This window comes from Carlito syrichta, unplaced genomic scaffold (genome assembly GCF_000164805.1).
Source record: "Carlito syrichta isolate Samal-C Ts95f unplaced genomic scaffold, Tarsius_syrichta-2.0.1 Scaffold91408, whole genome shotgun sequence".
NCBI classification, from domain to species: domain Eukaryota; kingdom Metazoa; phylum Chordata; class Mammalia; order Primates; family Tarsiidae; genus Carlito; species Carlito syrichta.
In genome coordinates, this window is record NW_007035504.1 from 230,530 (window position 1) to 256,023 (window position 25,494).

At 36.0% G+C, this 25,494-nt stretch overlaps 1 protein-coding gene across 2 annotated transcripts in view; it reads right to left on the reverse strand.

Moving 5' to 3' along the window:
• KHDRBS3 (KH RNA binding domain containing, signal transduction associated 3) overlaps positions 1-25,494 on the reverse strand; it is a 222,788-nt gene that overhangs the window by 83,322 nt on the left and 113,972 nt on the right. For both annotated transcript variants that reach the window (XM_021712876.1, XM_008059199.2), the window contains exon 5: positions 20,267-20,406. In XM_021712876.1, coding sequence (XP_021568551.1) covers positions 20,267-20,406 — 140 coding nt within the window. The remainder of the gene's footprint in view (positions 1-20,266; positions 20,407-25,494) is intronic.

Below are 25,494 nucleotides of genomic sequence, written 5' to 3' on the forward strand. Positions count from 1 at the left end.
CCTGCTGGGCTCCAGCAATCCTTCTGCCTCAGCCTTCCGAGTAGCCAGAATTACAGGTGCGTGCTACCACACCCGGCTAATTTTTTGATTTACTGTAGAGATGAAGTCTCGCCTACCCAGGCGGGTCTTGAACCTGCGGCCTCAGGCAATTCACTCACCTCAGCCTCCCAAAGGGGCGGGATTACAGGCTGATCGACCGAGCCCGGTTGACAAACATATTTATTCTAAAGTATACATATAAAAAGGCAAAGGATCCAGAATGGAAAACACAATACTGAAAAATAAAATGTTAGAAGATTCACAATCTCTGCTTCTAAGACTTACTATAAAACTATAATAATCAAGACAGCATGGTATTGAGGAAAGAAAAGAGACAGATCAATGGAACAAAACAGTACAAAAACTGACCTTCTGAAATATAATCAACTTATTATTGACAAAGGATCAAAGCCAATTCAATGGAGAAATGGCAGTCATTTCATCAAATAGTGCAGGACCAATTAAATATTCATGTTAAAAAAAAAAGCATACAAAAACTCACTAACTTTAAACACCTAGACACACATCTTACAACTTTCACAAAAATTAACTCAAAATGCATTTTAGATTCAAATACAAAATATACAACTAGTAGGAGAATACCCAGAAGAAAATCTGTATGACACTGGTTTAGTGATGAGTTTTTAGATACGATATCCCAAAAAAAGTCTATTGAAGAAAAAAATAATAACTTGGATGTTATTTTTTTTGGACATTATTAAAATTATAGACTTCTGCTCTGAGCAAGGCACTATTGAGATAAATAAACAGTCACTGAAAGAAAGAAAACATACGCAAACATTATGTAAGAAACATGAGAAAACATTATCTGACAAAGAATTTGTATCCAAAATACACAAAAAACTTGTAAAACTCAATGATCTGAAAAAAAAAAAAAACCCAAACAACTCTATTTAAAAATGGGAAAAGATACCTGAACAGACAGTTTACCAAAGAAGACATACAGAGAACAAAAAAATCAAGAAGATGTGCAGCATTATTTTCATTTGGGAACTGCAAATGAAAACAAAAAATGATACATCACTTCACACACACACATTAAAATGCCTAAAATAAAAAAAAAAATAACTAAGTATACTAATTGTTATGAGGATGTAGAACAACAGGAACTCTCATTCACTCCTATGTGGCATGCAAAATAGTACAGTCATTTAGAAAGACAGGAAGTTTGTTATAAAGCTAAATAGTTGCACCAGACAATCTAGCAATTGTATGCCTAGGTATTTGCTCAACGAACTTAAAAACTTATGCCAACATTAAAAAAAAAAAAAAAAACCCAAAAAAACCTGCATATGAAAGTTTACTGCAGCTTTATTCATAGCAACCAAAATGCCTTCAATAGATGATGGATAAGCAAACCAGGGTATAACCATGAAATAGGAAATGATTCTCAGTAAGAAGAAATGAGCTAACAGTTCACAAAAAGACATAGGTGAATCTTAAATGCATATTTCTAAGCGAAGGAAGGCCACTCTGAAAAGGCGACATACTGTATGATTTCAAATATATGACACACTAAAAAGACAAAACTAGAGAGATGGTAAAATATATATATATATATACACATATATATACATATACATATATATACATAAATATATATATACACATATATATTTTTATATATATGTGTATATATGTGTATATATATATATCAGTGGTTGACGCAGGTTAAGGGGAGAAGGGTGGACTGAATGGACATAGGACAAGGAATATCTTAGGGTGATGAAACTATTCTGTATGACACCTAAATGATGGTGAACAGGTGACACAAAGCATCTGTTAAAAGCCAAAGAATTTTATATCATAAAGAGTACATTTTAATCTATACAAAGTAAAATAAACAAACAAAACAAAACATCAGAACATTACTTAGGAAACGGGATTCACAGGATGGAATGCTCAATGTGTCACATTTTTAGCTATGCTGTAAACATATGAAAATAACCTTACTGAAGGAACTGGGAGAAAAAATAATAAATTTAGAAATGAGCGCATATAAGCACTGTTTTAATTTATAAAGTTATTTCCTACAGGAAAGCATGTGGGTCCTGGTTAACAATTCTGATATCTCTATACATGTAAGCTGGACCTCAGCAATTAAAAAAATGGATGAAGTGTGCCAGGTTTCTCATGTCAGAGTTGAGGTTGTAGATAAGCAAGGTGAAGAGACTATTAATGATCAACATGGTAAAAAATAAGAATAAGGGATAACTCATATTTAGTTCACCATATATATAGGTGGTTAAACAAAGAAATAGGTATATATATGTGCATACCCACGGGCTTGTATACACACATACATGTCCTTGTTCTGTCAGTAGAGAAAGCCTAGAAGCAAGAACATCCCAGTAGCAACTAGCAGAACTAGCATCCAGGTCTTAGTTTCTAATACCACTCCCCAATAAACGAAACCAGAGCTCCTTGGAGAAATGACTGATTCCAGGGCTGGATGCAGAGTACACAAGATGAGTCTGGAGTGACTTGTAGTGACAGAAAGTTAGAAAACTCTCAAAAAATAATATATGAATAAATAAAAAAAACAAAATTATAAATTATGGGTGTATGTCAAAGGAACACAGAAGTCAACTGAAAGAACTCCCAACGGCCAAGGCTGAAATAATCTGATCAACAAAATACAGTAGTACTGGATTGTAACCCAACAGAGAAAATGAATATACATGAGTCCACATTGATATAAATAATTGAATCTTCCAAATATTTTTTGTAGGTCTTCTACCCACCAGGAGGTGAAATATACTTCCCCACTCTTAAAATGGGGGCTCTCCATAGTGACTTCCTTTCAAAGGAGACAGTATCTACAGGGAAAAAAGGAGTAACTTTACAGTGAAGAAATCTGATAAAACTACCTCAGCCACGTTATCAAGGTAACATAAACAATGGTAAGTCATGTGGATGCAACATACACATGACACGATGTGATGTGTTTTTCATTCCCCAAACCGATAACCCCAAGCAACTCATGAGAAAAATATGAGACAAATCCCAATTGAGAGACATCATACAAAAAACCCGACAAATAGTCCTTCAAACTGTCAAGATCATCGAAAACAAGCAAGTCCAATAAACTGTCACAACCCAGAAGAGCCTAAGGAGACAGGAAGATTAAATATTATGTGGGAACCTGGAACACAAAACGGACACTAGGTAAAAACTAAGGAGATATGAAATGGACTGTAGTTATTACTGTATTGATATTGTAGTTAATAATATAGTTAAGAATGTGTCAATATTGGCTTATTAATTGAAATATATGAGCCATACTAATGTAAGATGTTAATAATTCAGAAAAACAGCATGGGGGTGTATGAAAACTGCACTATCTTGACAAACTTTTTGTAAACCTAAAGCTGTTCTAAAATATCAAGTACATAAACTTTAAAAGACCTTGGTTTTGCAGTTTTCTTGCAGCTAAGGGTGTGGCCTATGGTCTGGTTCTGGCCAGTGAGACATCAGCCCTGAGTCAGATTTACAGGAAGCTCTTTAAAGCTACACACAGTTGGCCTTCTCCTTCCTCTTTCAAGCTTTTCTTATCCTTCTGTGCAATGTGAACATGGTTGGGCAGCAGGCTTTGTCAAAAGTGACAAGTTTTGGTTTTTTTTTGAGTTGGAGTCTCATTCGGTCGCCCAGACTGGAGTGCAGTGGCCGCTACCGGTCACCGCAGCCTCGACCCGCTGGGCTCCAGCGATCCTTCCGCCTCAGCCTTCCGAGTAGCTGGAATTACAGGCACGTGCTACTACACCCGGCTGATTTTTTTTATTTATTGAAGAGATGAGGTCTCACTGCCCAGGCGGGTCTCAAACCCGCGGGCTCAGGCAATCCACTCACCTCAGCCTCCCAAAGGTGCAGGATTACAGGCTGAGCCACCGAGCTCGGCCAAGTTTTTTTTTAACGAAAAACTAAAAAGTTTTATAATGAGTGATCATGTCATGAGAATGATGGCTTGAATGAACAAATACAAAAATTACTGATAATTCAGAAAAAGTAAAAAGTGTAGCTACAAGACAGAGGAAACTGGGACTCCAAATGGCAGTGTGGAGTGGCTATACAGGCTTTTAAGTGGGGAGAGAAGGGAAATATATAATCTAACGCATATATGTGGTATTGGCAGTTTAACCTAATCTTAATACAAGAAGTCCGAAACAACAAAATAAAATAATTACACTTTTTCTCAAAAGTAAACCTTACCTGGAGGCAACCCGTATCATCCTTGTTATAAATATTTTAAATTAGGTGCTTTTTTTTTCACACTAGGCCTTAAAAATTGGTACAGTAAAAGTGGTGGCCAGAACCAGATCTGAATTCAATTCCTAATGCACTTATTAGCTTAATATCTACCTGCCAGTGAACATTAAAACTAATCAAGAGTATGGACTTCCCAAGCCAGTTTCCTCAATTGTGAAATGGATGGGATAAATATAGAAACCACTTCTTAGTGTTAGCATGAGGGGAAATTAAACAGAACATATGAAATGTTTAGAATATGTAATATCAATAAAGATCAAGAGTTTACACAAATTTCAATCACTCTGAATTGTACTGACAGATACTATAACTTCTGCAGCGTTTTGCTCATCTTTGTGTCTCCAGAATATATCTAGGGAAATCATCAATGTAATTAGAGGAGAGTACTTTGTAGTTACAATACATCTAACTCCTTAGTGCTGTGTCTCCTACCTGGTGCACATTTAAACTAATTAAGGTTTCCTGCTTCCTTATTTAATATTCAACATCGCCATCCAAGGTACTATATGGATCACAAAATATTTAATATGCTTCTTGGATACATAAATTTATGTCTTTCAATTTGGTGAAAGAAATAAATTTATACATACAAGAGGCTCCCACTTCTTTCCCATAATCACTGACCTTGTTTGTTATGTGCCACTGGGTGTACAGAATCATATAAAGCTATTATTATCTGTTAAACAATTTTAGATGAGTCATTTGATATAGTAGTTCTGGATACTTATCTATAAAAGATACTTTGAAGACATGTGTGTTAAGTGTTGAAATTCCACAGGAATGGTATTAAGCAGTATCGCATTAATATTGCTTTAGATGACACTGCAGGGAGAAAGGCAGGATGGAGGTGACATGCTAACACAAGAATCTTGTCATACTGTAAAGTATTCACTGAGTGCTACAAGTGATGTTATGGGCAAAGGTGAACACCTAGACAGGTAACATGGGCATGAGAAGAGAAAAGGTGTCTGTTAGATAAGATTTACACAGATAATGAGATTTTTTTTACTTTAAAAGTATTAATAGATTCAAATTAATAGCAATAGAATGGCACACTGCTTAGAATGAGTGCCTCAGAGGGGCAGAAAGATAATACATTTGCACAGAAAGTTTCAAAAGCAAATGAATGGATGGGCTGTAATAGTTCTGTTTGCATTTTCAGCAGGGTGACCATGGTTTCTGATCTCGAAACTCAGATATGGAAAAACAAACAAAAAAAATTAAAAAGGTTTTCATAGTGAGTAGTCATGTCAAGGGGATGATGGTTTGACTGAATGCAAAAGTTACTAATAATTCAGAAACTATGTCATTTATAGATTAATACAAGGTTTTAAGATGTGATGATAAAGTATATGCTTTGGGTTCCAATCAAATTTAGTTCTGTCACCTGATCTCTGAGCCTCAATTTCCCATCTGCAAAACTGGATTAATAATATCTTGAAGAACACTTGTGAGGTTTACACTCAGGGTATGTAAAATGGCTGGCCTAACACAGGCACTTAGTAAGTAGTAATTATTATGTAGACTTCTACTTCTACTCTGTCCTGATAACTTCCTTTTGGCTGTTTATTAAAAGATGAAGAGACCAGACTGAAGGTACAACTCATGTCATTCTCATTTTATACTTTTAGCAACGGTAATGTAGTTCGGTAGAGTAAGAGTTTGCAAACATAAACTATTTGGCTTTTATCTATTACTTTCACAAGAAGCAGTGAAGTACAGTAGGTAAAACAATGAATTCAGTGGCAGAAGCCCTGGCAGCTCAAGCTAGCCCCAGCAATACTCATCTGGTAGCCTTGGGAAACACATTAGACTCCCAGGGCTCAGGAGAAGCAGGACCAATAACTGAGTCCAGAGCGGACCTGCAGGATCTAGTGACAGGGGATTATGCATGGTATCACTGGTATCACAGGGGAAAGCCTTCCTAGAGACCCCTCTGAGGTCTGTGTCCTGATGCAATAACCTCCTGAGGGGAACTGTATTTCTCCTATAGAGTCCCTAACACATTTACAATCTTCATTTCTGTAAGAGTGCTTTTCTGAGAATAAAGCTTAATCATTCTAAGATATTTATTTCCTTGCCTAAGGTTGCTATGCGAATATGAGGAAAGAAAAAAGGAAAAGGAAAAAGCAGCCTATGGTTATAGCTCCTCAGAACATACCTAAGAAACTACCAGAGCTGATGGAGACTGAAATTTCTCAACAGATGATGCTGGCAGCTCTCACTGTGAGCACATTTAGAGACCGCCCGAAATGTAGTTGTATGGCAATGTTTCTCAAACGTTCATGTGCATCCACGTCACCTGGGGACCTTGTCACCTGGGGCAGGGTCTGTCAAAGTAGGTCTAGAGTGAGACTGAGAGGCTGCTTTTCTAACAAGCTCTCAAGTGCTGCTTGTAGTAGTCTGCAGAACATTTTTTGATTAGCTGGGTTTTAGATCCAGAGGTTACAGCCCTGTTATGACACAGGCTATTGGTGATCTCTTCTTTATTGTGTGTTCCATCCAACTTTCAATGCATTAAAAAAATCAACTGAGCAACTGTTTTGTCATATTACATTGTATAGAGTATAAAAGAAATCCAAGACAATTTACAAATTACAATTTAATCTAATAAATTACAAACTGGTTATTAGTAAAATTGTTGGCAATATAAGACAGTGTGTAAAAAAGTCCAAGCTTTCATTAAGAGCAAAAAAGTTATTTATCTTGCCTGATGATAGAGGGCTCCCTCCTTACTTTGAAGCCAGTGTCACTCACTGTCTTCCAATTTTGATTATTAGCTTGTTTTTTGCCTTTTTAAATTTAAAAACAAAAATAAAAACTTTTATCATTTCTAACTATCAGTTCCATTTACGCCTTTGGGAACTATGTAGCACAAGTTTCCTTCTTCCCTGAGAATAAGGATAGTGATTATACAGGAGTTGAAGAGAGACAAGCAATTTGCCCAAGGTGCAATGCTGAACAACTGATCAAGTATCTATGCTACAGAAATTCACTTTTTAGTGTGGGATCATTTTAAGTAATCCGAAAAGGAATCATGGCACAGTGTGTACCTGAGCATGACACAGAAAAAAATAAGTAGGATTTGGATAAGAGTATACTCAATTGTCTATCTCCATTTTATTGATGAGGGAACTATAACTTATAGACAACTAACCCCAAGTTTCCTGAGGCCAGCTAAGAGCCAGAGGTGACTGGAGAAACTCTCATGTTCCATAGTGCCATCCCTGATTTCAAGTTACAGGCAGCCCTCTTCTTCTCTGCTTCCACACCCCTGCAATCTCTGCTTGGGATGACGTCCCTCTGGCAATATCCTGACTGATTTCCCTACCTTCCTTCCACATTTGTTCATAATCTCTACCCCGATTCAGAGCCATCCTCATTCTCTATTTCCACTGCAATCCTTTGTCAAATCTCTCATCCCTTATCACAGTTGGTTGTTTCTCTAACTTTTCCCTCTTGAACTCTAGACTCCCTGTGGTCAAGAGAATGACTTACTCTGTGTAACTTCAATTCTTGTCACAGAAAAGACCCAAGGAAAATTTGTGATATTCAGGGCCTAACATCAGAAACAAAGTGATTTTCAAAGAAATTTTGGAAAAAAGCTTCTGAAAAACTGAAGCGTGGTGGGGAGAAGATTGCCATTGTATCACTGGATCCCTTTTGCTCTAAACTGTCTTAGTTTATTACTGGGTCTTGTTTAAACCTTGTTCTAAGAAAAGACAAGTTGCCATGTTGGGTGTCAGAAGCCTTCCTCCAGTTGGCGTGACCATCTATAGCAGGGTTCTGAACATTTCTCCGCCTTTACCCAGCATGGGACATGTGCTGGCTGAGCTGCGAGTGACCAAGAGAACCATGCCTAGTTGCTTTTCTTGCTGAGTTGTCCCTGGCTGGCATTTAAACTACAAGTTCTTGTCAGCATTTCTCACATGATTTGTAACACAGTTTGGTTTGCCTGTTATTGTCTTACTAAAGCCTACTAAAGTGACTTTAAAAGAATCCAGAGGTTTTTTTTTTCCTTTTGTCTCTCCTTCATCAGCTCCAGTGTGGCTGCTCACTAACACACACAGAGAGTACTCTAACAGAAAGACACTGGCACTGAGGACTCATTTCAGTAGGAAGAATTCAGTGGACCATATGGCAAGAAAATGCAGAGAAACTCATTTTCCAGATGAGTCCTTCAGTATTCTGCCTGGGATGTGGGGCACCCATGTCAGGTATCGATGCCCAAGTTGTATTACAGGCCCAGACTGCACAGAAGACACAGAGTTGGAAGGAGGGAGAGGAGCATGAGTGTTCTGACAGTTTAGGTGGGAGAATGTCCTGAACAGATAAGCCCAGTAGGGAATCAAACAATTTAAATAACATCCCAATGAAGTGTTTTTTATTTAAAGTTTCTATACTTTTGTCCAGTTGAAAAGAAATATATTATAATTTTCCTATATCTATCCTTTCCTTAATAAAAAAGAAAAGGACTTTTTAATATTGATTGGTACATTAATATAAATCATACTATACACGGGGCAAAACCTTTATGGTCCCGGTAGTAACTATTCAGTCTTCCTGATAACATTTCTCATAACTTCATATACCACAGGGGGACATACATCATTTTCAGTCATTAATACATTCTTAAGCATCTACAGGATCATTCTTAACCCATTTTAAAAAGAATCTCTTTTAACATTTCTACACAGTATGCAATAGTTTGATGTTTACACCTCTAAAAATAAAGGATAGTTTTTTCTTTTAAATAAAAGATTTTAAACATTCCAAATGGCAGCGTAATTAAGAAAATGTGTTTTTATATTATCAAAAGAATAAAATACTAAATTCCTAAATGTGTAAGCATAAAATAAAGTTTGCTAAAATAAACAGATTCTGCCTTCTAGTTAGATATGCAGACACAAATTCATAATCAACAGATACAGAATTGCCTTGTAAGGCTACTTAATGAGAATCACAGATGATAAAAGATTATAGAGAAAACTATCTTTTTTAATACAATAAGAGGCAGAGAGGGTTTTGTTGTGGTGGTGGTGGCGATGTGGTTACAGATGGAAAGATGATGGGTAAGACTGGGTGACAGGAGGAAGAAGAAACAGAGCCTCATAAATTGGGTAATCTTTTATAAAGAGCATTCACATCTTCATCCATTCACTCAAGGAACTTTTACAGAGTGACTGCTGCATCAGGCCCTGCTGTAGGCCATGGGAACTTAATAGTAAACAAGACCAAGAGTCTTGTAGATAAAACCTGGGAGTCTTAGAGACCTCATGGAGTTCACATTATAGTAGATTTAAACACCGAATAATAGGTTAAAAATATACTTTTTTCGGGGAATTAAAAGAAAGAAAAAGATAATTTAGCTGCTTCCTTTAACTGTCCAACTTTCATAATAATTTTAAATTACTACCTTCTGAAGTTAGTTTATATCTTAAGGACACCCAAACTTAGAAAAACTTTTGGCAGCTGGGCTCGGTGGCTCGGCCTATAATCCCACACTCTGGGAGGCTGAGGTGAGTGGATTGCCTGAGCCCGCGGGTTCGAGACCCACCTGGGCAACTTGGTGAGACCTCATCTCTAAAATAAATAAAAAACTAGCCAGGCATGGTAGCGCACGCCTGTAGTTCCAGCTACTTGGAAGGCCGAGGCAAAAGGATCACCAGAGCCCAGCAGGTCAAGGCTGTGATGGCCGGGAGCGGTCACTGCACTCTAGCAGTCTGGGCGACAGAGTGAGACTCCAACTCAAAAAAAAAAAAAAAGAAAAGAAAAGAGAAACTTTTGGCGAACCCGATGCTGTTAGATAATTTAAATCTTTTTACCTGGCCCTTACCTAGTTTTTCCTTGATGACAACTCTGTAATTTTCCTGCCAGTTTGCCCAGTAATTTTACTGCCACCAATTTAACACTGCATTTTCCTAAGTATTTTAAAACTTAAAATGTGAGTTTATCCCATGGATCAGAATTAGTGATTCTAAACCTTCATTTCAGTGCACATTAGAATTAAATACAGGCTTTCTTTTTAAAATACTCCACTAGATTTCAAAAGCTTAAATTAATTTATAAATTTCAGAAAACTCCTACTTTATAAGAATAGGTATTGGTTCCTAAAATATTGTGTTAATATTTAAAACATATTTAATATCAGTTATGAATAAAAAAAGGTTGGGTTAATATTACTTTTTTAATTACATGACTCTTAATGGTGACTGGTACAGTAAATAGTAAAACTATTCCAAATAGCAAAATTCAGCAATCCATCATTATTTAAACAAACAAATATAAAGACAAAATAAAAATAAAATATGAAGTCTAAAATCTAAGCCTAGATTTCACCATAAAGTGCCGATGAAAGGCTGCTCAAAATGTGCTATCAAATTTAGGCACCAGTTACAAGGCAGCCAAGAGCAGAGCATGAAGAAATGAGTATTCATTAGTAAGCAAGCAGAATATAAATGGAAAAGAAAATATCGACAAATTTCAATTATTAGTCTGTCCTCTTCAACCTGCTGAATTATTTTAAGTAAGAGAGACTTCCATTTACTCTTTCAGAAAGCATATTTATTACTTTCACTAGTTCTTCAGAACTGTGGACCATGGCATATAAGTATATTTATTTTTTCCCCATGTTTATTCTGTTAGCTCCTTTCTTTAGGGCCCCTTGAGAAGCCTTCTGAATGTCTTAGCAGCCTTTTTATAGTGCATTTTTCTTTGTTGTTTCTGTCCATTTTAGTTCCATTATTTTTTATCTTCCAGAAATATCCGTAAATTAGGAATTGAATAACTTTCAGTACTTGTATTGATTTTTAAAGCATTTTCTTTCAGACATTGACTAAAACTTTAGGGAAGAGGAAAGTAAATAAGTGCCTCTGAAAGTGAGGGTCATGATGGTTATTTTTGGAAAATGTTCCATATATCCCCTAAACTGAAAACTGATGAATTACCAATTTTTTAAAGAATAAATTCAATTTTAGCAGTCTACTATGCTTATAGTTTTTACTGTACAAAGTTGTTTTGATTTTCGGCTTTGAAATATTCTTTGAAGTCTATATATAATGTCCAGAATTGAGACAGCATAAGGAATTAAAATATTTTTGTATTCATTAAATTCAAAGTTGGGTGAGGGAAATGGAAAAGATGGGAAGTGGTTTTTGTTCGGGCTATGTGAGCGGCAAGTATGGGGGTAATCTCATTACGCATGGCACTGCTTTTATTGCTGAGAGGACACTTGTAATACTGGCAGTGCTGCCCCCATCTGACTTAAGTGTAGAGGAGTAGCTTTCCTGTGCCACTCACTAGTCAGTAGTGGCAGTGACATTTTAATTTACATCTCATTCTAAAGCTTCCTTTTCTATGTGCTGTCATTCAGGGTCAAAAATAGATAGAAACTTCCAATTCTAGCAGTCATTTGGCATGCAAATTAAACTAGCAAACATTTATTCAGTCAATGGCTACATTCACAGTAATTTGCTCTTAACGTTATGGGTGATGGAAAGATCACAAGGAACATATAATCTGAGGTGTTGAGGTGATGGCAAATGTATTCCTGACAGAGGAAGATATAGGGATTTCTTAGATCTTAAAAAAACCTGATATCCATTCATTTATGATTTCAGTGAGTGTTTACTGAACACACACTGAGTTTCAAGACTGTGTGAACACAGAAATACAAAGGGCAAAAGGCACATTCCCTCTCTACTATGAGCCCAACCTAGTCTGGAGACAAACACATTTAGTAATTACATGGTCATATGGCCCTAGCAACAGCAGAAGTTAACATGGGGTGCTAGATGCTCAGAAAAGTACAGTGCCCAAATTAAAGCTATTTCATACTTTTGGAAAAAAAGTATATTTCAAGAACTCGACAGAGGGAAAATACACTTAACTAATATGGAAGTGCCTTATGCAATCGCTCTTCTGAGACTTTCAGGAAGTGATTACAAAAGTATGAACTGACATGTTTTTAACATCTAAGAATCCCTTTATTCTTTGTATCTATGATAGAGTTTTATTCAGTTGCACCTAGAGTCCTATGTACCATATCACCTGTCAACAATACTATAATAATCACAGGGGAATAGCTGAGGAGCTCTTTGGCATATGAGTCAACACACTTCCACATCAACTGGACAAGTGGTCAAATTCAACTGCATTCAGCTGCTACAGGTATGTTCAAGGGAGTTAATATGCAAGCAGTTAATTTCGAGGCATTCAGAAGTCACTATGCAGTCAATGAAGGTACTACCACTTGGTGTCCATTAAAGAATCAATGCTGTTTTCTTTAACAAAAGTAAATCTGATGATCCTTCTATTAAAATGTTTATAGCTCTACCAGCCAAAGCTTTGGCTTTGCATTACATATGTTTAGATTAAGACTACAAATGGTTACTCTGCCGCTAGGTTAAAATATTAAAATATAACTTTAATAATGAAGGTTTTGTTGTTAATTATTCTCTATTTTGACATTTCTTTCCTTACCTGATTTATTTCATGCTCTACTGGTTCCAGTTTTACATTCTTGGGAGATAGTGTTTGATTGATAACGATATTAACATTATACATTGGCTTTGGTTAATTATAACATTTCTTTTTTTTTAATCAATATTTTTTATTATGATATTGTGGGGTACAGTTAAGGGTTAGGTATATAAATATGCTTCGTTCAGGCACCCTTGTTGATAAGAGGTGTCTCCCCATACCCAGATAGATATTTACTACCATTAATCCATCTCCCTTCCCCTGCCCCCCCATAGTTTCCCACCACTGTCAGTCATTTTCTTATAGTATTACATTGGATGTTCAAGGTCCACTATATGAATGAGAACATGTGATACTCAGATCTTTGTTTCAAGCAGGTGGTATCACATTACCAGACTTCAAACTTTACTATAAAGCTACAATAATCAAACAGCTTGGTATTGGTACAGGAACAGGCATATAGATCAATGGAATAGAACTGAGATTCCAGAAGCAAAACCTCAATTTCTCAACCAGTTCATCTTCCACAAAGCCTCCACTACCTACCACTGGGGAGAGGAGAACCTATTCAGTAAATGGTGCTGGGAAAACTGACTGACCACACGCAGAAGATTGAAACAGGACCCCGATCTATCCTCATACACAAAAATTAACTCTAAATGGATCAGAGACCTAAATGTAAAACCTCAAACCATAAGAACCTTAGAAAATGAAGGACATACCCTCCTGGAAATTGGAACTGGCATCCAATTACTGCACAAAACCTGAAACCCACAGGCCATAAGAGATAAGATAGACAAGTGGGACCTCATGAAACTGACAAGCTTCTGCAAAGCCAAAGAAACCATCAAGAGAGCAGGGAGACAACCTACAATCTGGGAAAAAGTATTTGCCAACTCCAGGTCTGACAAAGGCTTAACATCTTGGATCTACAAGGAACTCAAACATGCTGAAAAGAAAAAAACAAACAACCCCATTATAAAATGGGCAAAAGATAATTGTAACATTTCTATGTAAAAAGAATATTTCAGATTAGTTCCTCCTCTCATGTGAAGGACTTCAATTTTAATGTTACATTTATATTCAGAGAGAATCCTTGCTAATAATAAATTTATTAAGTTCAGTATCCATTTGGAGTGTTGTTTTTCAAATATATTAAGATAGGAGAGTATGAACTTTGGATTGAGGCAATTAGATATTAATCCTGAATCCACACAACTAACTGCATAACACTTGACGATGTACAACTTTTATAATTATAGTCTTACTTCCCTTGTTTATAATATGGGGACAATAACATTTAGTTTAAGAGTCACTTATATGAAATTCCTGGTTTACATGTGTTCTCAAAACACAGCCAGAAGATTTCACTTCTAGTGTAGTAGCAACATAAGCTCCAACTAAGCCAACCCTTATGCAAAGGCCCTGAGAAATAAATGAGCTTGGCTGGCTTAGGAAACAGAAAGATCAGTATGGTTGGAGTGAAGAAAATAGAAAAGTGGAGTAAGATAAAGTCAGAAAGAGGAAGAGAATGGAGACCACGTAAGTGGGTATCAGGAAATGTGGATTCTTTTCTTGCTGGAAAGGAAGACATTGAAGGTTTTTAATTAAGAAAGGATATAATTGTCTTTCATTTGAAAACTGTCTTTCATTGTGACCATGAATGAAGAGTAGTGTGGATTAGATTAGGAAGGACAGCAGGGATGACTGAAAAAAAAAATTGAGGTTTATTTTAAAGGTAAAACCAAAAGGATTTGCTAAGGAATTAGATATGGCAAAAAGGAATGTCACTAAAACATTATTATACCACATGATCAATTTATGATTACGCATTGTCAATATTTCTTATAGATTTCAGAACTAAAAAGCTCTAGACTTCAATAAGTATGTTTTTCTTTTGTTTTGAATTGTTACTTTCTTTGGGACATTCAGAGACTGAATTCTGTAACATTTTCTCAGTTTTGGCTACTAGGAAACAGCATAATTTCCCAACCACCTCTGCCAACTCTCAGAATGTTGTAACACATACTATTTTGTGTACTAACCTTTCTTTCGGGTCTTTACAATTTTGTACTCTAATTTCCATATCAATTTAATGTTACTTTGTTTTTACTAATGTATCTATTTTTGAATTAGAGTCACACTCTGTGACCCAGACTGGAGTGCAGTGGCATGCTCATGGTTCACCACAGCTGGCCACCTCCTGGGCTCAGGTGATCCTCTTGCCTTAGCATCCCTCAGAGTTCCCAAGTACCTAGGACTACAGGTGTATAGTCCCATGCCTGGCTAATTTTTTAATAACTTTTTTGTAGAGATGAGGTCTTGCTATGTTACCCAGGCTGGTCTGGAACTCCTGAACTCAAGCAATCCTTTCTCCTCGGCCTCTCAAAGTGCTGGGATTACAGGTGTGAGCCGCTGTGCCTGGCTATTTTTATTTTATCTTTAAACTGTGTATCATATTAGTTAGAGATTAGTCAGCATATGGCATTAGCTACCACATGTAATTTCATTTAAAAAAAGTCGTGAATAAATACAGTCATACATTGCTATATTCTGATAAATGTGTCCTTTGATGGCTTTTGTCACTGTGCTAATATTGCAGAGTATAATTACAAAAACCTAGATGGCATAGGCTATTATACACCTAGGCTACATAGCATAGCCTATGGCCCCTAGGCTACAAACCTGTATGGCATGATGCTGTACTGAATATTATAGGCAATGGTAACACAATGATATTTGAATTTATAAACATTAAAAAGGTACAGTAAAAATACAGTACAAAAAATAAAATAAAATAAATGGTCCACTTGTACAGGCCAAATACGATGAATGCAGCTTGCAGGACTATAAGTTACTCTGGTGAGCCAGTGAGTGAGTGGGGAGAAACATGAAGGCTTAGGACATCATTGTCCACTACTGCAGACTTTATAAATACTCTACACTTAGGTTTCCCTAAATTTCTTAACGGATATCTTTCTTTCTTCAATAATAAATTAATCTTACCTTACTCTATTTTACTCTATAAACTTATTAGTTCTTTTAAACTCTTGTAATAATACTTAGCTTAAAACACATTTACAGCCGTACAAATAGTTCTTTCCTTCTATATTTAACATTCTATACATATTTTTCTATGTTTAAAATTTTTATTTTTTTACTTTTTACTTTTTAAAAATATATACTGAGACACAAACACACACATTAGCCTAGGCCTACAGGGGGTCAGGATCATTAAGATGTCACCGGGCAATAAGAATTTTTCAGGTCTATCATAATCTTAAGGGACCACCATCACATATTTGGTCCATCACTGACTAAACCATCATTTTGCTACTATTAAAAGCGCTACTATGTGCCATAATGAAAACATACTAAAAGTGCTAGAATAAAAGTTATATGGGAGAACTACAATAAGGAAATGAAGTAAAGGAGATAAAAATTATTCTAGATATAAACACAAGGATCAAACAAAGGGGAGAGATTTGAATCATGAAATCAGATTGGGCTAGGTTGCTCACGACTGTGATCCCAACACTTTGGGAAGTGGAGGTGGGAAGATCGCTTGAGCCCAGGAGTTTGAGACAAGCCTGGCAACATAGGGAGACCTGGTATCTACAAAAAGTAAAACTATTAGCCAGCTGTGGTACACACCTGTAGTCCCAGGTTCTTGGGAGACTGACACATGAGAACTGTTTGAGCCCAAGAGTTAGAGGCTACAGTGAGCCAGGAGAGCACCACTGCACTCCAAAAACAGATCATCTGGATTCCATACTGGCTCTACCAATCACACGCAGCATGAGGTTAGTTTACCTCTCTAGCCTCCCACTTTACTCATTTGAAAAATGGTGATACTGCAAAAGAGTGCTTACCTCAGAGGACTGTTATGAAGCTTAACTTAAGTTATTGTCTGTCCAGTGCTTTGAAAAGTACTCAGTCAATAGTAGGTGCTATGTAGTGTTTGTTAAAATACGTTTCAGTTAGAATTTAAAGCTAAACAAGATTTTAAAAGGTGAGGGGGCAGAGGAAGAAATACAGAACTATAGATGGAAGTATAGAAAAGCATAAGCACAAACTTTATGAAAGAAGGTTCTTAGTCCACGGTTGGTTAAATGTAGAGAAAATAGAGCAAAATAATCAAGGAAGACATAGAGGAAGAGAGGTTTTGAGAAAGAGTACATAGAGGCGCAGGTTGCCTGCTCAAGAAATATCAACTTTATACCACTGAAACAGTGTATTTAAAAGATCTGGGGGCCTTTGCCTTGCTAGACTCTGGTGTTGCCATGCTTCCTGGTTTTGGCCCCCTCCCCTACCATTGGGGAGGTGAGTCTTCTCTTTCTCTCTTATTTACTTTTAAATAAACTATATTTTCTAATCTAAATAAATAAATAAAAGATTTGGGCCCAAGAAAGACCATAATTATATGGAGGGGGAAAAAAGTGAGGTGTGCGGTTTTGTGCCCTGTGTCTGAACTGCTTTTAATTTCAAGTAAACATGTGGTGACCATAAGTATGCAAATAAAGACATTTAACTCTTATTGCTGAACCAGCCTTTACTCCACTCCAAACTGAAACCAGAGCCCTAAATGCAAACTTCAAAATAATCCTATCAGAGAATGTTAATCATCGAGACAATGAAACAGTTTTAAATGACAAGCAGTGCATATGCTGTAATCAAGAGGAATAATTTTTCATCAGGACAGATGGAAGTGTTTCTCCAGGTATCATACTCAAAAAGAATAAAGCTTCTGTCTTCCTCATCTGCTTATGACATTTTCAACTTAATTTAAAAACCGACAACTAAGTTAGAAATTATATTCAGTAAAAATGGCAGATCTGGCATAAGGAATACACTATCCTATGAACCACACTAATGGGCATATGCTACTCTTCACACTCTCTATTCAGGGGCGGGGGAGGGATATTCACTCTCTGCTTACATTGTGGAAAAAGGAATGAGTAAGAGTAATTTCATCTTAAGTGAAATAAACATCACTGAGTGAATTTTATTATATGCAGACACATGGATAGATGCAGAGAACATATAAAGAAGGTTGTAAGGTACTTTTCCATGTACTAACCTTACTTGTATAAGGAGATATATAAACATATATATAAATATATACATAGATTTCCTTCCTTCCTCCCTCTCTACTTCCCATCCATCCATCCCTCTTTATATCTGTATCACTACAAATATAGGAATGCTGACACGCGTCATACCTGAGAGGCTTATGTTTCTATTTATTTATATGTATTTTCTGTTCATTTTGGGGCAAGATCTGAAGGTATATGTCTGATTTGAGTCTATTATTTCAAAGGGGTAAGAGATAATGCACTGTGGATAAGGTCTGAATCTGCTACAGCATCTATAAAGCAACTAGTCTACCATGAACACATACCATTTGCTCCAAGCAAGTACAAACAGGTGATGTAGGGACAGGACAAGCTTGGACACTTTCAAAAGAGTTTTTTTAAATACAGTTTGTTGTATTTGGAATCTTTTGGGAAAATGTACTAGTTCCCATCACAACAGAGATAAAACATGACAAATGTAATAGGATAAACAAAATTAAGTCACCCAAAATCATGCTGTCCTAATCTCAGGAACCTGTACATATTCCTTTTTCCAGAAAAGGGACTTTTACAGGTGTGATTAAGGATCTTGAGATGAAATGATTATTCTGGATTATCCAGATGAAACCCAAATATAATCACATGTATCCTTGTGAAAGGGAGAATATATGTGATTATAAAAGGTAGGCAAAGAAAGACTGGAGACAGACAGAAGAGGAAAAGAGAAGAAGGAGAGATCAGAGTGATGTGGCTACAAATCTAGAAATGCTGACAGTCACCAGAAACAAGAAAAGACAAGGAAACTATTTTGCTCTAGATACGTCAGTGGGAGTGTGGTCTTCTCAACACCTTGACTTCAGCTTAAGTGATACTGATTTAGGACATCTGGCCTCCATAATGATGAGACAATAAATTTCTATTGTTTTCAGCTACCAAGTTTATGGCAATCCATCACAGTAACCACAGGAAATCAGTATAGCCGGTAAGTAGTTTCTTATGATTTCAAGTAAATTTAATAGTAGAAAAAATGGAAATTAAAAATTGTACAATTTATTGAATGCCTGCATAAATCACCTCATGAAATTATCAACCCTAATGTTATTAGTTGTTTTATATCAGAGAAAATCCACCTGCACTATACCCAGACCTATAATTATTTAGCACTGCAAAAGCATTTGCAATGGCTCTGACACTGCTCTGGTCAGTGATACTCAAAAACGGAAGTGTATTTTTATTCCCCCTAGTGAACTTGGAGATATATGAGAATGCTATTTTAAATTACTTCATGCAAAATTCTATCTTTAAAAAATCTTAGCTAGGCATGGTAGCACACGCCTGTAATTCCAGCTATTGGAAGGTTGAGGCGGAAGGAATGCCTTGAGCCCAGCAGGTTGAGGCAGTGGTGGCCTGAAGCGTGCCACTGCACTCCAGCCTGAGCGACAAAATAAGACTCCAATTCAAAAACGAGCAAACAAATAATTTGTGCAGTCACTAGTTTAATTGAAAAATGTTCATTAGTTCTCTCCACTGACTTCTTCTGGAACAAAGCTCAAAAATTTTTTAAAAATTCAAGTAAATTTCAGATAGTCATATCACATTTGTTGTTCTCCCAAAACATTTTCCCCATTAAAATTAATCAGAAATCAGGGACAGAAATAAAAATTTTGTGTTCCTGGACAAGCTCAGGAATTCTCAGATACCACAATGCATGTAGAGTAAATAAAATGACAACAGGCATTTGGATACACACCTGTTGCCTGACACTGCTTAGCACTGATGGTGTGGTGGCAATGAACTAGCCTGATGCTGTACTCAATGGGAAATTGCAGGTGACCATTGCCCCAATCTGCATATCAATACTATTATTTACATAAAAACCAAGACTCATTTTAAATAATTTAAAAAATTACTGTTACAGTGAATAATAATTTGTCTAAAGTCATCAGCTAGTAAGTGGTAGGGGTCATGTTTAAGCCCAGGAATATCTCTCTCCAAAGTAAATTCCTTTAATATAATATCCCTTTGTGTAAAAATAGGTTTTTAAAAAAGGGTGCGCGCGCGCGTGTGTGTGTGTGTGTGTGTGTGTGTGTGTATTTAGCAATGGGAGTCTCGCCATGCTGCCCGGGCTGGAGTGCAGTGGCTATACACAGACCTGAACATTGAGCATTGTGGCTTTGATCTCCTGGCCTCAAGTGATCCTCCCACCTCAACTTCCTGAGTAGCTGGGACTACAGGCCATGTCACCAGACTCAGCTGAATACAGGCTATGTACAGATATACTGATAAAGCTGTTTTTAGCTATTAATAAAGGAAATATCAAAACTGCTGCCATGGTGCTCTAACCCAAAAAAAAAAAAAAAAATAAGGGAATTAATCAAGCCTACCTGGTTATTGCTGAAGTTGGCACACCTCTCGTACGCAAGGTGGGTTTCCCTCGAACCACTGGAACATCTGCATTTTCTGAACCACCATTCAAATATGTTAATTCCTGGAGCTGTGCTTGCCTGATCTCATCATTATAGTCCTACACAGAAGTCAGAAGGCAGCATAATTAGCCTCACATAAGAAATAAAAACGTATATAGAATCAAAGCAATTTTTAATTTTAAAAAGGATTGAAAAATAGATTAATTCACAAACGAGTTTACTAAAATAAAAATGTGTCAATGATTTTTTTTTATAAAAAGGGAATAAAGAACAACACAGTATTTTTCTCCAAGCTAAAACTTTCTATAATCAGCCATTGGTTCCTTTCCCTGGATACATTTCCAAATGAAACATTTATAATAAAATAAACTACCATATAACTGATATATGGGCATTGTTATTTACAACTCAATTTAACTAGTTGTCATTGAGCACCTAAGACTTGTCAAGTAACAGAAAAATAAAGAGGAGTAAACCATGGAGCTAGATGTCAAGGAACTGAATCAGCAACAGGAGGGCCTTCCTGAAATTAAGGACATGTACACAATCCTTTTGTATATATCCATTTAGCAATTGCACAAGTTGTGACATTCAGCATTTCCAAAATTAAACAATCTTATTCCTAAAAAGATACTTACCTTTTTTCATATTATATTATTGTCCAAATATTCAACTCAGAAACTTTGGGAGTCATCCCAGATATTTTCCTCTTCCTAACCATCCCCAATACTCATCAACAAAGACATGGAATAAATAAATACAAATGTGTTTTGTTCTACAATAAAAAAGAAGTTCAGGTCTCTTAAAAGAGCAAAGTAGAAATCGTCTAACTCAGTTTTTGGTAGTAAAAGTAGGTTCTCTGTACACTAATGGTGTCATTTAAGAATGAATGAGAATTAATTACCAGAAGAAGGGCAGGAGAGTATTCCACATAGAAAAAAAAACACATTTTAAATTCCAAAGTAAGTTGAAACCGAAAGGAAAACTATATAACTGAAGGGTGCAGGTTTAAAGTAAAGGGAAAAGTAGAGATCTTGCAAAGTCTTAAGTCATTTTCAAGATAACTTAAGTTTAAAATTCAGAGTACTGAGAAGTCTTTTGTGATTTTAAGGTGAAGTACATATTTAGGCTTGTGTTCTAGAAAATTCATTCTAGCATTATTAAATACAGATAACATAAGACTGAAAGTAGGGACTGAAAAAAAACCCTACAACAGAAATACTGATGCTTCTCAAGTACACTTGAACATTTTCTTTTTTTCTTTTTTTCTTTTTTTTTTTTTTTGAGAAGGAGTCTCACTCTGTCGCCCAGACTGGAGTGCAGTGGCCGCTCCCGGCCACCGCAGCCTCGACCTGCTGGGCTCCGGCGATCCTTCCACCTCAGCCTTCCAAGTAGCTGGAACTACAGGTACGCGCTACCACGCCTAGCTAATTTTTTAAATTTATTGTAGAGATGAGGTCTCGCCAAGTTGCCCAGGCGGGTCTCGAACCTGCGGGCTCAGGCAATCCACTCACCTCAACCTCCCAAAGCGCAGGATTACAGGCTGAGCCACCGAGCCCGGCTCACGTGAACATTTTCAAGGACAAACTACATACTAGGCATTGCACAAGTCTCAATAATTTTAAGAGGAATGAAATAATAAAAATGTTTTCTGATCACAAAGAAATAAGTTAGGAAGCATTAAAAATATGGAAAATCCATAAAATATGTAAAAATAAAGAATACAAAAATTAAAATCAACATTAGCTGGAACTGAGGTGGGACAATCCTTGAAGCCAGGAGTTCCCAGTTACTAAAGAAAACAAACAAACAAATAAAGCCTCTATGCTACACCTACACACACACACACACACACACACACACACACACACACACACACACACACACTTTATAGCCTATATTCAGACAGTGTGATATCATACTATAGGAGTTTACTTTGGAGTGAGATTTTTTCACAAGGAAAATTTTTAAATACCTTGAACTTAATGAAAAGAAAAACACAACATACCATAATGTATAGGATGTGTCTAAGACAGTGCTCAGAGGAAAATTTATAGGTTTAAATGCCCATATTTAGAAATAAAAGATTTCAAATCAATAACCTAATCCCTCACCTTTACAAATAGAAAGGAAATTAAACCCAAAGTAGGAGGGGGAAAAAAAATAGAACAGAAACACAAGAAGTAGAGCATAGAATAGAGAAAAATCAACAAAATCAAAAGTTTGAAAAAGTAATAATATTGATAAATCTTTAGCCAGACTGACAAATAATTAAAGAAAAGATTTAGATTATTAAAATCAGGAATAAAAATGGAATATTACCTGAACTTTAAAGCTCTAAAAAAGGGTTATAAAAGAATACAAGAAACAACTGTATGCCCCCAAATTAGATAACTCAGATGACATGGATACATTTCTAGAGAGACAAATCTACCAAAACTGAGTCAAGAAGAAACTGAAAATCTGAACAAATAATATGTGGGGAATAATAAGAAATATCTACTTGGTTCCTGCCCCGGGTTCCTGTTACTGAAACTCCTTGAAATCTGCTGGTATCAGAGGTGAGGAGAACATCATTTGTTATTCATAATAAGTCCCTTTCAATCATATCTGAGTTGATGCTAATAGGTGACTTGGAGGTTAGGGATTATTTGCCATAAAGACTCCATGGGAGGGCTGAAAGTTTCTGTGCCAACCTCCAACCTCCAGGGAGGGAGGAGGGGTTGAAGATTGACCCAATCACCAATGGCCAATGACTTAATCATTCCTACATAATAAAGCTGCCATAAAAACCGTAAGTGATAGGGTTTGAAGAGCTTCTAGGTGTATGTGCCAGGGATGTGGGGAACCCCAACTCCTCAGGCTCCTGGGCTTGGGACCTTTGGACCTATGTACCTCTTCATCTGGCTGTTCACCTGTATCTCTATAATATCATTTATTTTATAAACCAGTATTTGTAACTAAATTGTTCCCCTGAGTTCTGTGAGTTGTTATAGCAAATTATCAAGTCTGAGGAGTGTTATGGGAACTCTCAGTTAGTATTCAAGTTGGTCAGAAGTGCAGGAGGCCTGAAACTTATGAAAGTCAGGGTAATCTTGTGGGACTGAGTCCTTAACCTGTGAGGTCTGATGGCAAGTTCAGATATTTAGTATCAGAAGCGTAAGCCATTGTAGGATACTGAGGAAAGTTAAAGATGTAATTGGTGTGTGTGGGTGGGGACCCCACACAGATGGGGTTAAAGTGTGTTTAGAAAAAGCTTCTTTCTTAAGAAAAAAGACAAAATCAGTACTCAAACATTTTCCTATTAAGAGAAGCCTATGTCCACATGATTTCAATGATGAATTCTAACATTAATGAAGAATTAATATTAAGCCTTCACAAACTCTGCAAAAATTTCATCAGAATACTTCCCAACTCATTCTGCGAGATCAGTATTGCTCTGATATGAAAACCCGACCAAAAAAAAAAAAAACACAAGAAAACTACAGACAAATATCTTTTTCAATACAGACGTTAAAGCTGCCAAAAAAAATTAAGACAAATCCAGCTGCATAATTTATATACAAAAACCAAGTTGAATTTATTCCAGAACTGTAAGGGTAGATTAATATCTGAAAATCAACTAATAATATATAAAGGACTAAAACCACATGATCATTTCAACAGAGAAAAAACATTTCACAGAATAATTTAATGTACTTTAATGATAAAATTCTCAACACACTAGGAAAACATACAGTTAACAGAATATTTAAAGAAGAAAGATTGAAAGTGTCATGCTAAGATGACAAAGATGTCTACACTCACCACTTCAATAAAACATTGTATTTGAAGTTCTTGGTAGGACAATTATATAACAAAAAAGAATAAATGGCATCTAGATAGAAAAGGAACAACAAAAACAATCTCCTTTCACAAATGGCATAAACCTGTATATAGAAAATCCTAAGAAATCCACAAAAAAATTAATAGAGCTAATAACTGAGCTTAGCAACTCTTGCAGGTTACAAGATCAATATACAAAAAACAATCGTATTTATTTACACCAGCAATGAATAGTTCAAAAATTGTGTTTTAAAAAATTCCAGTTATCCTAGCATCAAGAATATCACTTAGGAATAAATTAACAAAATAAAAGCAAAATTTGTATACTGAAAACTATGAAGCATTGCTGAAGGAAATTCTAAAAAATCTAAATAAATGGAAAGATACCCAATGTTCATGGACAGGACTTAAAAATATGTTGACAATATTCTCCAAACTCATCTACAGATTCAAGGAAACCTTAACCAAAATCCTAGCTGGTTTCCTTGCAGAAATGACAAGCTGATTCTAAAATTCATACGGAAATACAAAGGACCAAGAATAGTATGAACAATCTTTAAAAAGAACAAAGTTAGAGGAATGGCATGTTCCCAATTCAAAACTTCAAGGGTATGTGGTAATGACATAACATACAGACAAAGATCAATAAAATAGAAGTGAGACCTCAGATGACATAAGTCATGACCAACTGATTTTAAATAGTGTCTTTTAACTGTTGCTACAATTAGTAGACATTCATATAAATATGAATAAATCAATGAAAGAATTAAGTGAGACCCCCTACTTTTACATAATAAACAGCAATTCGATCAAAATGAATTATAGATCTACATGTAATAGCTAAAATCGTAAAATTCCTACATAAAAACATAAAAAGTAAATCTTTACAAAATATACTGAAAACATGTGGCAAAAAACTAAGAAGGTAATTATAAAAACTACAGGAAGTCTGTGCTGTATTCACATTCTTGCAAAAGGCCAAGTCCTAATTCCACACAATTCACTAACTATAAGCCACTACTGACTTCAGAAACAGTAGTTTGGATGAAGAGTGAAGCTGAAATCCATTTCAGTGGCAGTAAGTCACATGTCATAAAGGCAAGCAGCTTCTCCCCACTGCATGGCTACAAAGGGAGGAAGGGGCGGATGTAAGACAGAAGAAATGTGAGAAATTTTGCATATGAATAAGATTCAGAAACAGTTTCATAAATTGTTTATAATAAAAATTTAGTAAATGCACACAAAAAAGACTCTTTTCCAAAGAAAAATACAAACAATGATTTGAAACTTGTAGCAGAAGTCATTACGAAATAGAAAAGTAATATGAATGAATACCAGTCAAAAAGGAAGCTGAAATCATA